The 15,725-nt window shown below is 37.2% G+C and overlaps 1 protein-coding gene across 1 annotated transcript in view; it reads right to left on the minus strand.

Moving 5' to 3' along the window:
- The window catches only part of chrdl1 (chordin-like 1), a 42,666-nt gene extending 27,522 nt beyond the window's left edge, over nucleotides 1-15,144 (minus strand). Inside the window, exon 1 of the mRNA XM_031890191.1 lies at nucleotides 14,967-15,144. Coding sequence (XP_031746051.1) covers nucleotides 14,967-14,972 — 6 coding nt within the window. The 5' untranslated portion in view covers nucleotides 14,973-15,144. The remainder of the gene's footprint in view (nucleotides 1-14,966) is intronic.
- Nucleotides 15,145-15,725: the final 581 nt, after the last annotated feature.

The following is a 15,725-nucleotide window of genomic DNA, read 5'->3' on the forward strand; positions in this document are numbered from 1 at the left end:
AATAAAAATTTTTAAGGGTTTTTCCCTTGTTTGCAGCCCTGAGTGCCATTTGCTTTTTTTGTGGCCGTATTTATATGAAGGCACTGGAGGGCCTCTGCCTAGGTGGCAGCTATAAGGGAGAGCCCTTGTGTTTCCATATATATAAAAAACCCACATAAAATGCTCAAACCAGAGTCAAAACCAACAGCAAAGCTAGGGGGTAGTCTGTGGCCTATCAGTGCATACACATGCAAATGGAAGTTCTACTGCACATGGGGGGTGATCCTGAGTTCAGTGCCTAGGGTGCCATGGACCAAAGATACAGCCCTGTGTATGAGTGTGTAAACAATGTTTTTTTAAACATGATAATACTCAAAAAGCTACTCATTAAATTAAGTTCGTGAACTAATTTGCATTAACAGTACAAGTCATTCAAGACTCAGTGCTCAGTTTTTTTTCTCCAGTATACCACATTAAGCAAGGCAACCACAATTTTTTTCTACTTTTGACAAATATGGAAAATCAGAACATTATATTAGAAAGCTCCCACTATTTCTTGGCTCAAGTTACCTGACCCTTTATAATATTTCCACAAATATTGTTTTAGTTATTGAATGATGTGTCATGCAGGGGGTATCATAAAGAATACCATTATGGAAGTTTAGAAATACAATATGTCATTGTTAACGGGAATATATACCTTCGTCTAAACTGATTTGCTCCACCTAGCTAAGTATTACTATTATTATAATTATTACCACGTATTTATAAAACGCCAAGATATTCTGCAGCATTGCACAATAAATAGGTGTATATATCAAACATACAAAACAAGAGAGATACTGCAAGTGAATTCTCCAGTGAGATTTGTCCCTACCACTGCTATGTGTATCATCTTATTGCCATCTATATTGGGATTCATTTGCACAGTTTTCACAATAATCATATGAATCCAAAAATAGATAGTGCAAAGATAACTGGCAGAATTCTCGCTGGAACATACTCTCGTCCTAACTGGCCTACTAGTCCTGGGACACTTGTGGAAAAGGTTTGTTGTGAAATGTTGCTTTAAGAATCCTTCTCTGTGGTTGCTAGAGTCCAGTTCCTATTGTGCTTTAACAACTTAAAATAGAGTTGTAATCTAGAAGTGTTGTGCTTGGCTTGAAGGTATATGCTGCCTAAAGGAGAAGGAAAGTCATTTTGGCATTTTACTGCCAACAGATTCACCACATTAGTGCCACCTAGAACAATATATTTATTCTGCAGAAAGCATTACCATACCTTTGTAAACAGCTCTAGAAGCTCACTCTGTTTGCTTAAGACAGCAACTGCCATTTTATGTAGCGTCCTGCTTGCAGCTAGCCTTTGGTGGCTCAGATCACACATTCCTAAGGGAGGGGGGAGGGAGTTCTTAGTATTCTTGTGGGAGAGAGGAGAGAGCTGTGCAGACTTTGGCCCCCTGAATGAATGACTTTTCTGAGAGAGGAAGTCAGATACCAAAGAACATATTTACAAAAAAGGAGACAAGAAATCCTGTGTTTCTTTTGATAGAGGACTCGGTGCAGCATTACTGTAGGTGCTTATGGCTAGACCTTTCTGATAAAGCTTACTTAGTTTGTACCTTTGCTTCTCGTTTAAGGGTACAGACAATGCATTTTCAGATTTACCTCTGGAAGCCATGCTGGGTAATCACAAGTGCTAATTATAGGCCTACATTGGTTCCTTTGCCATACTCTAAAATAAGTCAGTTGACTGTTATGTAAAAGCTGTGTGTGTGGGAAAATTTGTCTTGGAATTCTCTGTAGAACTATGGGAACCAAAGGAAATGTTATTTTTATAATACATGATTCTCAAAGGAATATTTAAATAATAATAATAAGCAACCGACCTTCAATTTGGGATGGGTAGTGTGGGTCTTCTCTGATATTCTGCCAATCATGGTTTATGCTACCCTACCAGGATATCTTCAAAAACTCTACATACCATTATTTAGGAATGCAGTTCCAAATGTTTCTTATTCCATGTAAAATAAATCTGTCTCCAAGAAAAAAAAATTACCTTTAGCTTTCGTTTTACATTTGAATTTTTCATGTTTTTTCCATTATTCAAATTCATGATTTTTAGTGCAAAAAAGTGTAAAATCCTGAAACAATAAAATATGCTGATGAATGTTGATAAATAACCCCCTGTGATGTACATTAAAATGTATGCATATATAAAATAATGCATATGTAATTGTGGTTCCATGTTCTCTGCTTAACTGAAGAACATTCAGATATTTAAAGGGGAACTCAACCCAAACACAACTTAAGCTTTTTAAAAAGTAAACATAATTTCAAGCAACTTTGCAATATATAGAAATTAAAAAATATGCAGCTTTTTTAATATAACAATATGGTTTGGAACAGTTCCCTAAGCCTGGCCCCTGTTCTCCTGCTGATCTCCCTGACTACTTTGAGACTCAAAAAAAATGTAATAGTAATTGACTGCCTTCAGCCTGCATCCTCCAAATGCCATGATTCCCTGCACACGTGATGTCAATAAGGAAAGGAACATCACAGTGCAATGCATTGTGGGTTATGTAGTTCCTGCATGATGTCTGTAAGCTTTGGAGAAGTTGTTATAAATTGTAACCAGTGTTTTAGCCCCTCCTCCCCTGCCAGGATTTCAAATGATGCAGAAAGAGAGGAACTGTTTTGCTGGATATCAGCATATAAAAATGGTATTTATTCATACTGAAGGAACAGTTTATATATTAAGGGTTTCTGTGTTGCATGGGGCTCTTTTGGTCTGGTTTATAATCAACAGTAACAGACAACTTCTTCATACTAAGGGGGTTAAGTGGGACAGATTTAGATTTTGTTTAAGGCTTTATTTACTAGAAGGTTTTAAGGTTAAGAAACTTTCTACTAATTAAAATGATGACCATGAGGCTCATTTACAAATGTTAGGCAAGACTACAAAGTGCCATGTTTTTGCCCACAATGCACCTTACCTCTTTTGCACCTGACTGTGAATGGTGCAGTGGCCAGCGCATGTTCCACCGGTTATATAATATAGCCAGAAGGAGCTTCACAGCCAGGTTATGCACAAGGTACAGTAAATGAACCCTTATAACTGTCAGGGTTTTACAATGGGTTATATTCATTAAACAAAATCAGAAATGTTAGAATGACATCTCAGGAGTTATTGGATTGCCATCTTGTGGATAGTAAGGAATTTATTCCCGTTATAAGGATAAAGTAGAAGCTGTCTAGTTTGGGGGAGTATGGGTTGTTTGTGTGTTTGCAAAGCCCAAACCTGAGGGAGTTGTGTAACTTCACTGTTCATAAAAGTCAGCATGTGTGGTTTTAGCTCTGGAAAGGGGATAATGGCTCCATTATGATGGCTGCCTCCACTAACGCTGGCCACAGATCTCCCAGAGTTTCTGGTAAGCAAAGAAATGCCAAGAGTTAGACCTTACACTCCATTGAAGAAGCACTTCTATAAGCCAATGGTAATATTAATCTTAATACTTAAGTTATAACAAAACAATGACTTAGAGCAGGGGGAATTCAGTTGCTGAAAGCACCATGGTATAAATTGCACAATTTGAACCTGAAAGTGGCGCAATCCTGCACATCACCTAATGCCTCTTCTCGTAATATCTATGTGCTTTATTGATACTTTGTACATGAAGAGCCAAATGAAGGGTGGGGGGGTCCATATATTAAGTGATCATACAGTGAAACGATAGTGTGCCAACCTACCTACTTCTCATGAAGGACTACAAAACTTTGATATGGTATTGACTGAAGGCAAGTATCTGGTCTTGGGCCTCACAAATAAAGTGCTGGCCAAATATAGAAGGTGGAACATCTGTACATATGTGCATTAATCAGTAGTGGCATAATATACCTATGCACTTGCCTGACCGCTGGGGTTGTAGGAAATGATGGCAAATATTGTTGTTGTGGCTACAAACATGTAATAAATTAGACTTAGTTTTCTGTTCATTAACAGAACAATTGATTATTTACATATATTCCAAAGCATTTATATACAAGCAATACTTATTTGAAACTTAAATACAAGATATATAAAGGATGAAATCATTACATGACGCAGGGGCTCTCAACTTTATATGCCTTGTGGTTCAGTTTGATTAGAATCAATGACTACAGGCTAACAAACTAGTCTGTTTAATCAATCAGAACCTACAGGCCGGTTGGATTGATCTGTCCTAAAATTGGAATATTTTTGGAATTTTTTGAATGGCAGTAATGCCACAGGAATTTCAGTTCCAACTTTGACTTTATACTTCTTATATGAATATCCAAACTTTCATTTTCATATGAGAGCAACTTGCTGAAATGCTTTACTATTCCTTTATTGTTTTCATTGCAAACAACATATAATCTTTTTTTATTGTTGTTTCAAGCCAAAATATGTGTCTCTTGAGATATTCCAGCTTATGTTTATTTAGAGAAATTGAAGATTTTTTTAAGAGACTTCATAATGCCAGGCAAACCTATTTATATGCATGCCTAACTTTTTCCAGATTTCTCTGATGTGTTGTGTGTTGTGGAGTCAGTGCCAGAGATGAAGGTGGGCAGAGGCATAATTTATGAAAATCCAAAGAAAGTGTACACAGTTGGAAAGCAGGCAAACAGATGTGTTTTTATAACAGGAGAATCAATTAGCACTTTTGGCTAAGAGAGTGCACATGAAATAAAATGAAATAAATATATTACGTATAATAACCCCACCCCCAAAATAAGAGGGTTCATTTACCCTGCAATGCAAATGCTAAATGCTTATTTTGGGGGGGGAATGAGCAGAGTGCAGGGTAGAAAATTACACAAGTGTGCAAAAATTAAAAAAGGCTGCCATCAGACATCGTTTTGCACTTTGCACACTGTAATCTGCATTGTATATGGGCCTTGGTAGGAAGTTAAATTAAAAAAATGTTCTTCTTAACTTCTTAACCTTCATTATTTATTCCATTTTTAATAATATGACAAAAAAGGTGTTCAAGGGTGGCCCCTGCCCCTGCCCCTGCACACATTTTTTGCCATTGTTTTTTTCACTATGCAGGTATTGAATCTGTTCTCTATAATGCTCCCTTCATCGGATATTTGTGGGTCTGCCTACAAAACTTTATGTAATAACACAATATTAATCTTCACTGCTGTTCTAATTTGTAATATGGATCTCCATACCATAAGTCTGCTAAAAATTATTTAAACATTAAATAAACCCAATAGGATTGTTTTGCCTCCAGTAATGATTAATTATATTTTAAGATCAAGTACAAGCTTCTGCTTTATTATTACAGAGAAGGAGGAAATCATTTTTAAAAATTTAGAATTATTTGATTAAAATGGAGTCTATGGGAGATGGCCTTCCTATGTTTTTGAGCTTTCTGTATAATGGATTTAGGGATAAGGAACCCCATACCTGTTATACATTTACATAAAGGTGAAGATTCACACACACACACACACAGTTGTTGTTCATAATATTTATAGGACCAACAGCCCTTTAAAAACTGCAGGTGTTAATTGTAGATTTGTGTCTATGAAGTATTATATTTGCTAATGTGCTTTTTGAAAGATTCAGTGTCTAGGTTGTACTACGAGATCCCTAAAAAATAGAACAAGGGAATATATTACTCAAATAGTAACAAAAAGCGAAGCTGCAACAGAGTCATGGCACTTTAATCATTGCACTGAGGGCAATGGGAGCAATGCTTCTTGTTTGCAAATAAAGGGCATCAACAAAGCTGAAGCTTCAAATTGGAAGCTACTATATACAGTTATTGATATTGGAAGCCTCCCATTTCCCTTGCCTGGAGGTTGCCATGTTTGCTCTTATTTGGGAAAAAGAGAAAGCAGCACTGACCCAATACAGAAAGTTGATTGGATACAATTTTTAACATATATAAATAATGTAGATAAGATATTTACCATCTTTTTTAAACCCTTCATTTGTTGCTATCAAGAATAACTATTCCCCAAGAATTAATACTTAACCAACAGATCATATTATTTTAAGTGACCTATTAAAGAATCTCGCCAAACTGGAATATATATCAGTAAATATTGCCCTTTTACATCCTTTCCCTTGAGCCACCATTTAGCGATAGGCTGTGTGCTCCCTCAGAGATCACCTGACAGGAAATAATGCAGCTCTAACAGGAAGTAGTGTTGGAGTAAAAGACAGAACTCTGTCCATTAATTGGCTGATAGGGCCTAGCATGTATGTGTGCCTTGGCTTGTTTGTGTGCACTGTGAATCCTATGATCCCAGGGGGCGGCCCTTAATTCTTAATATGTCAGTTTTATATTTAGTTTACCCAATAGCACATACTACTAAGAAAGTATATTTTTATAAAAATAGTTTATTTAGATAAAGCAGGGTTTTACATATGAGCTTGTTTATGCAATATATTTATATAACGACCTACATTGTTTGGGGGTATAGTTTTCCTTTAAGCAAACCCCTAGAAGCATCACACAGTTTTGTTGCCAAAAGCCTTCATTGTAACTAGTCACATTAAAGATATTTAAGTGTGCTAAATGAAAACATTTTTTCATGGTCTGTATGTATGCGGCATTATCAATGTGTTCCGAATGAATTATTTAGAATTTATCCAAACGGCTTAAGTAATGGATGGGACAGATCAAAAGACTTACATTTTAACCCATCTGACCTCTTAGCACTTTTTTCAAGATACATTTGCCAAGATGCATCGGAGTATTCGAATGAATATTGATCAAAGCAGAAATGTCTAAATTGACAAAGGATCCTGGAAACATTAATGAATGGTTATTGAAATAATAATCTCCCTGTTTGTATAAGGTCCCTAAAGGGATTCTTTCATTTTTGCAAGATGGAGGCAACGTTCCCTCTAATTTCTTTATGGCTGTGTGCACAAAAAAAATTATTTTATGCACACTTGTTACAAACAACAATTTATTGTGTGCTCTGGTCTCAAAGTTTGTGTGTACATGCACGAGTGCACAGCTTAGAGGGAACAGTGGATGGTAGGGTCACATACTAAGGGGCCCGTTTATTAACATTTGTATTTTTTTTGTTTCCCTAAATCATACCTTTTAGCGCTAATGGCAACTAGGTGGCAGTACTTTTGTGTATAAAAGGAAGAACTTCCCTGGGACTCCAACTCACTGAGAGGTGGCTACAGGTGCTCTGGAACATCAGTGTATAGGCTCAGGGTACAGACAGGACCCAAAAGGGAAGGATTACCCTGTATGAAGAGGTTCCCCAAATTGGAGATGAGTGGGAACGGTCATGCCTACTTATCATTAACATCACTGATCGATTTGTTTGGAGTTTCAGTAAATGAAGTTCATGTTTGCAAGAGCTACCTGTGATGCAGATCATTCCCTACAGTTTTTACTAACTTGTGCTAAATTTGTGATCCTCCCTACCAGTCCAGCTGAGGCTTGGTGGAGTGAGCAGGGCCAGAGGCAAAATGTACCTGAGCATAGCTGGGAGTTGCAGGGAGTAGCACCTCTATTCCCACTGCATAGGGTGCCTGCACTTTTTATACACAGCTCATATACATACACTCTCATTTTTATTAAAGCCAACATTTACGGATGTGCTACAACAGTTTAGGTTTTGGGAATGCAACAGTAATTGTTTCTACTGCTGCCATATAACTGATGTGAGTGCTCACAAGGGCGCAAGGCACTTGCATCCATAGACTTGAGTTGACATTTCACAGTGTTCTAACTGTTGGGTGCGGTGAGAACTCACTCTGTTGCACACAGACCCAGTCGCATAGACAGAAGTCTATAAATGCTATGTCTCCATGCCCCTGTGAGCACTCATATCTATATTTATATTCTCTTGTTAAATGCAAGTTAGTGGAGAGCCTAAGCTGTTTGCTCTATGATGTCCCAAATGTTTACCTGACCTGGCCACCTGACCACCATATTTGGGATGAAGTCTATACAAGTTTTACAGACCAAGCAATGAATCTTACTTATTTAAACTTTAACTTGTGTGGAGTGGTTTTCAAAACACAGGCATAAAAACTATTGTGGGAGTCTTGTAGGTGCTAAAATAGTGCCTCTGCAGCAGTCAAAGAGTTAACTTTAGAAAGTAAATCGGTTTCATGTGTATATCAGCAAAAAACTGTACAGAATTTTTAGATTTAGTACCGCTCAGCAAAATAAAGGTTATGAATCCCCAAGCTGGGAAAAAGCAGCCTGAGATTTATTTAGCATCATTTGGCATTGATTATTTAATAAAGAGCAGCCATTTTCGGGGCAGTTTATGAAGTTCATTAATAGTCAGCATACGTCTCTGAGTATTAGACCATCTCAGTAACTGGTAATAAATTACTGCATTTTCCAACTGTTGAACTCCGCACACAGTGTTCCACTTCATGTGTTGCAGCCAAAGGCAGTTTCTCTAAGTGACCAACACTAATGGCTTTACACCCAGGAGGCCCCAAATTGGATCCAGAATGGAAAATTAGTGGTCAAAACTGAAGCAAATTTATAACAAAGTTATATATATATTTATTAAAAATCATCTTTGTGAAGTGCCTCTTCCCCATTAATATAATGTACTCCTACAAGTATTCTCCAATGTATATTATGTTCTGCTACAAACTTAAGCTGCCCATTAAGCAACAGCTTAGGCTAGTTTGGCCACCTACACTGAGGGCCTCATTGCAAAGATTTCATCATTCATCACAAAAGTCTTATGAATGGATCAAGGGACACCCATACACTGGTGATATCCAGTCACTGCACATGCATGTACATCCCAATTCAGTCACTGGCCAATTTGATTTTTAATATGGGGGGATATTCATAGCCCAATGCTGGTTTAAACTGACAAAGTAGCCAGACCAGTACTGGCCTTCCCACATTTACAACAGGTAAATGGATTCACCAGAAAATAAAGTGAATGTGAATCTAGATCGTTATGCCTATTATTTTTCATCATCTATATTTCATTTTGAACCATTTCCTAGTTGCAATTGTCATTAAACCATGGTATATTGGATTAAATGCCAAACACTGTACAGTATCCAACCAAAAGGCTTACATGATTTTATACGCAATATCATCATCATTCCATTGCTCCAATCATTTCTACAGACAGCATTACACACTGACAGATATGGTTCATCAGCAGATAATGCCCAACCAATGAACCGACTGATGTCCACTGTACATGAGCCAGTGGTCTGCCATACTTGTACAAAAATTTACAGACATCTTGGATTAATGTCCCTCTTTTTGTAATGCCCCCAATAGGAAATCATCTTTTGTGGCCAAACAATGTGATAACAATATACAAAAATCGAAGGAAATAGTGTTGTGTTTGCACTTTACATCATTGGAGATCAACAGGGACCATACACATCACCCCACTACATAGTTTCTCTCTCCTGTGTAAGAAAGTGGGATCTCACAGTAAGAAACTGTAAATCACTTAATGTAACCCTGCTAGTACCACAATGTTTCTTTGATATTTACTAACTCATATTTGTTTTCGTATCAAACAATATCATAAACTAACTCACACTGAAGCTAAAATATACATTTAAAAAATGTCACCTGCAGTGCCGAGCTGTGGTTTCTGGAACAGGTATAGGATCCCCTATCTGGAAATCTATTATCCAGAAAGGTCCAAATTGCGGGAATGCCATCTCTCATAGACTCCATTTTAATCAAATAATTCAAATAATAAAAAATGATTTCCTTTTTCTTTGTAATAATAAAACAGTACCATGTCCTTGTTGATAACTAAGCTGCATGAATCCATATTGGTGGCAAAACAATCCTATTCGGTTTATTTAATGTTTAAATTATTTATATCCAACTTAAAGGAGAAGGAAAGGCAAAGTCACTTGGGGGTGCCAAAATTTTAGGCACCCCCAAGTGACTTTAATCGCCTACCTTGTACCCGCCCGGGGTACCTGTAGCGAGCGCTTCCTCCTTCCTGCTTCATTTTCCAGCAAATGCCAGTGGTCGGCACATGTGCAGTAGAGTGAAAAGCTGACTTCTCTGTTAAAGTTCAGCTTTTCACTCTACTGTGCATGCGCGCACGAGTGAAGCAGGCACCAGCCTGGGGTACAAGGTAGGAGATTTAAGTCACTTGGGGGTGCCTAACATTTTGGCACCCCCAAGTGACTTTGCCTTTTTTTCTCCTTTAAGGTATGGTGATCCAAATGACAGAAAGTCCCTTATCTGAAGAACTCCAGGTCCCAAACTTATATCTGAAATTAAATTACTTGACAGCAAAGATGTAGGAACCAGCCATTGATTTTAAACTAGTGCCATTCTTGATACCCTTGCCAAACTAGGCGTGCAAGTTTCTCTTATCACCAGACTTCAAATGGAACCATAACAGCTCCCACATTTTAAGGTTCTATATTATTTTCACCCTTTACAATAACGTTTATAAATATACATAGCAGAGCTTGCAGGTAAGTCTGCACAGTTGCAAACCAATAATTATCTGGTTATGCTAAATCAATGGTACCAGCTTGTGAAATTAAGCAAGGCATATACAGCATTTGCAGCTTTGTCCAATGAAAAAACACCGCTGCTTTAAAAGCACACGACTGAAACTTGACATATGTCACAAGTAGTGATGTTTGGGTTTGGAATCTCATCCACCTCATCCTGCTTCAGAAGGGGTTGGCTTCGGAAACACTATTCCACCAATGAAATGCTAGCCATCTGAAGCCCAGTTATAGAGCACAATTGAAAACCGGCACCTGTAGTCATGGCCTATTTTTGGTGACTAACTTGCCTGACATCATTAATCAAAGTATATGGGGCTTTTATGGTAAGGTTACCATTTCATTTGAAAATCTAAGATAATTTCTAAACAATCCATGTTGCAGGGTTGCAACTCAATTTTTCCCATGATCTGGTAACCTTATTTTACTGACATGGTATTAGCTTTAAACAAGATTCTATAGGAACTGCTGGAAGTTTCCAAGCCACGTGGCTGCTATTCTTAGGATTGAATTGTTGCTGACAGATGTATTTATCGCTAAGGTGTGATATTACCTCAGTGATCAGAGATAGGAAATACTGACGCATGTCAAGCTATTATTTCCAGTATGTAAAGACATATATATGCTTTGATATGCACACTCCTGGAATACAGTATCTCTGCTACACCTTTATAACAGGGACTGACCCCTTTAATTTATAAGTCATTAATTAAAACAGAGCATTGTAGCATCATATACATTTTCATTATCATCATGATCATAATCATATTTTTTATATATTGCCAGATTATTTAGTTATGCAGAGCTTTAGCATAATTTATAATACATGAGACTCACAATAATTCAACATACAAGGGTTACAGAATAAAAATAGGGTTGGAGGGTCCTGCTCACTCAGGGTTCCATTCATTTCAAGTGACAGCAAATAATAGGACAAAAGCAATGGACTGACCAATGTTCAGCCCCACAAAATAGCCAATACTACTGTTTGTGATAATAAAGACAAATTCTCATATACTGCATTCTAAAAGGTCTACAGTACAGATGGAAACAGAGTTTATCCTGTTGGGGTTTAAATTATACTTTTCAATGCTGAAATTCTCCCTTATGACAAGAAAGGTGAAAAGGATTGTTCTTTAAGAGCTATTAAAGAAATGTATTTATATTTTAAAGCACTAGTGCCACCTAGCAGACACATGAAATCCACATGATCTGTTGGATTTATACCATAACGCCCTAAAAAATTAGTTTTAGTTGTATTGCAATAAAGGGGCAGTAAAATATTACATGGGCATCTGTCTTCTGTATACATAAGTCAGTGATTTAAATAATGTTTTTGTGTTTGTAAGATATTGATTTGGTATTCTAAATATCTTTCTTACAGACTTTTCATTAGATGAGAGTACCCCAGTAAGTAGTCTTGATACTATCAGAGTCATGACTGGAGAGGGGAGTTCATGGGCCGTTACATGAGTGGGTTGCAGGGGGCATTGTATAAAATATGAAATACTCTATTACAAACATACAGTCATTATTAATATTTGTTAAATAGGCTTTATGATTAATTTTGCTTTCCACACTGGGCAGCATTCAACAAATACGCATATTATTTTTATTTATCTATAAATCAGCCATGGAGGGTAAGGTGCGGAGCACATCAATGTGGATGCAACTGAGCTCTGGGCAGGAGGTAAGAAATGTGCTCCATTACTCTTCATACCCATTCTGTAGTGCAAAAATCTGTGCCTGTAGGCAAGGTACAGGGTGCACCATGCAAAAAACAGAAAGATTTATACTGGGTTTTTGCATTTTGCACCGTGCCATGCAGATTGCAAATGAGGCAGTGCATACACATGGAAGGACCATAGTTCCAATGGGTAGAGTCTACTTTTCTAATCAGCTATTTGAGCTATGCTATGCTGATGTTAACATGGCAATATTGCTGCCCTTTTGCCAAATAATGGAATGGGGCAACTTTTCCCTCTCCACTAAAATGTTGCATAATGCTACTGTTCCTTTAAAATCAAGGGAAGAATAATGAGCAAGACTTCTGATCTCTAAATTCCAACAACGCAGTTCCAGTTTGCTCTAGAAACAACTACACAGTTACACTGGGAAATGCTACCTAAGTTTAATAAAAATATAATACATCACAATGCAAAAGACTGTAAACTATAAGACAAATCCTAACGTATTCATTAAAAAGGGTTAGTTAAAAAAATGAAATACAGTATTAAACTTAACCTTCTGTGTGAGTTTGTAGTACAGAAGAGCAGAGAGACCTAGAGTTCTGGACCCCAGAGGCAGCCGAAAGCAGGTGGAGAGTTCAAACTATCATTCATGGCTGTTGTGTGCCAAAATCAAGTGAAAATCTTTCTGCCTACTGTCATTTTTCATTCAAATATGTAAGAAACACTGTACAGATACTGGAGGGGCCAAAGACTGGATTTTTAAATGTTGTCACTGCCACCCTCTGTCATAGAGTTAAATGGAAAATTATAGAATTGTAGGAAGGGGTTTTGACCACAACAGCTGTCCCATAGGTCTTAATGTTGCCATACGATGTATATTTGGGGCAGAATGGTATATCCGTTTGGGTTTTCTTAATCTCTTTAGATTTAAATTCAAAATATAAAACCAAAGAAGTATCAAAACATTCTGAAAAATGAACCCACATAAAGTTTCTTTTAAAGACCTCATTAGTCTTTCTGTAAGCTTAAATACTGTAACTGTATAAGACCCCGCTGTCTCTGTATAAAAAGTTAGGATGTTATTCCTTAATAATTCCTTTCCGTACATGCAATTTTGAGGCAAGGAGAAGACTGTATGGAGCCAGAATACAGTTTATTAATGGCAACTTTCTTCAGTTATCTTACTTTTATATTTAGTCAGAATAGTGTAAATGTATAGTTTTTTTTTCAGTTCTTTGGAAAAAAAAACACTTTTGTAATTACACTGTTACAAACAATATGGAAAATGGGGTATGGAATTCATGACGCTTTATGTTTCATTTGTTATTTATCTGACCCTTTAAATATCAATAACCATAGCATTTGAAGAGGAATTTGCAGTGTAATACTGTATATAATATTCTCTGCAAAAATTGCACAACTCAGAACCTTAACTGATCCATCGATCAACACGTCTAGTATTGGTCTGGGATACAGCACAAGGGACCTTTACGCACTAAAGATTCCCTCCATATATAAAATATTCCTTTGTTAACCTCTCCCAAAACCCAACAAGAAATACAAACAAACTATAAGTTTGTCAAAGGGGAATGTTCTGGTAACACCAGAATGAGACTGGAAAAGAAATCTTGAAAAACCTCCTGCTGGGTAATTTTCTTCCTCGCCAGGATTTCTCTAGCATATCTAAAAATGGAAATCCTGAACTGGAAATGAAAAAAAAAAGGTAAATGCTGAATTCTTTTACAGCAACAAAGTACAATATTCAATTCCTGGATTTTATACAAGTGCACAATCATTGATGGTGCTAAAGGCAAAAATGGGTGCACAAAGTGCCATGCACAATTGCTCTATACTAGCAATTTGCGCTAATTTGCCCATGGCACATATTTTGGTGTATGAGGTGCAAAGAGGCAGTATGCTCTGGTGCAATCGATTAACACCTTTTTTGAAGACAGAAAGTACAGGAATCCCTTTACATACTGCCCGTATACGTGCTTAGTCTGGCGTTACTTGAATTTCACGCAAGTGATGGTAGTGGGAGTGTATACTCATGCCCTGCCCATGTGCAGCAGCCCATTCCTTACACGTGCAAGCTGAGCTAGTTTGCACACTATTTTAGCATTCTGGAAAGGAATATTGCACAGTAGGAAAAAAAATAGCAAATTGTTTCAAATTTTTGCAATCATTTAGCAAAAGAGCCCGAGAATAATATCCTATATCATATCTTATATTATATATCATGTATTATATATAGCAATAAATGCTCTACAAAAGGCTATTTTATTCCAAATGCTATAAGGAGACAATTATAAATGATTTAAGCCAAAAAAATTTAAAGCGTTTACTTTTGAAAACTTAAACCTCCCTTATAATTCAGGTTTTTCTTTTTGTCAAGTCTATCTTAAGCCACCTTTATTTTAATTTTTATAAAATGCCATGCCTAGTCTCCCAGTAAAAAGCCTGTGCTGGCAGTATATATATGAATGGATAGAAAAAAAAAGGTCATTATATAAACTAAACATTAATTGTAATTAGATATTATTCAGAGAAATAACAGAAACATACATTTATATATGTTTCTTAAATCCTGCTCACATTCACATATAATATATATTTTATTTTGATATTTTATTTTCTGTTATTTATAACCCATGCCCCTTAGATTCTCTGGGATGCTAAGGCTGTTGTACAGTTTTGGAGCATTTGCTTATAGAACCTGAGTTCCAGAATGTTTTTGCAGGTCCATAGTAAAGTGGCAGAGAGGATTTAGCACTGCACATGGAATAGTGTCAGCCAACTCACCTCCATTGATTTCAGTGGCAGTGCTGGGCTGTAAGTCTGTCTCAGCAGAGGTGGTAATTAATAATCCAGTGTGCTGTTAGTTCCCTGCGGCACTGTGCAGTCCTGTGCTTCAGACTAAAGCTCTTAGTCTGTCCCTGGGAAAGCCAGCTTGCTTTGCCAGCAGCGTGTACAGAGAGAGAGAGAAAGAGGGCAGAGCTTCTATCTGACTGACTGACTGATTGCCAGAGCAAGGGTACCTGAATCCCCCATTTCTCCTCCTCCTGCTCTCTGGCCCCTCTCTCCAAAGCTTCTGGACACCTGCCACCGGCCTGGGTTAGAGGTGTAGTGTACTGTAAATATTCAGTGACCCAAGGAATGTGACAGAGTAGAAGGTCAGCCATATGGACTGGGCTTTGTCATACTTATTGTGCTCAGTTGTACACGTATTAATGAAAAAAATGGTTATGAAAGTTGCAGGTAGAAGTCCTTTAAAACTCAAAAGATTCCACAAACTTCAAGGGCAGGTCCTGTACCTGGGACATATTTCCATTAAAGTAAGTAAACTTCACACTAATGTGAACACGCAACTGTATACAATTTTCAGCTATGGAACAAGTGCATTTAGGAAAATTCTGCAGTGGAACCACCTTAAAGTGATACTGACACTAAAAAACTACTCTTCAAAATATTAATGTACATTAAAAGTTACCTATAGCATACCTTCCAACTGGGCCGATTTTTGCAGGAGAGTGCCGATTTTAACAGCTTAGCCCACAGTCC

The sequence above is a fragment of the Xenopus tropicalis genome, chromosome 8, assembly GCF_000004195.4.
Source record: "Xenopus tropicalis strain Nigerian chromosome 8, UCB_Xtro_10.0, whole genome shotgun sequence".
NCBI lineage: Eukaryota > Metazoa > Chordata > Amphibia > Anura > Pipidae > Xenopus > Xenopus tropicalis.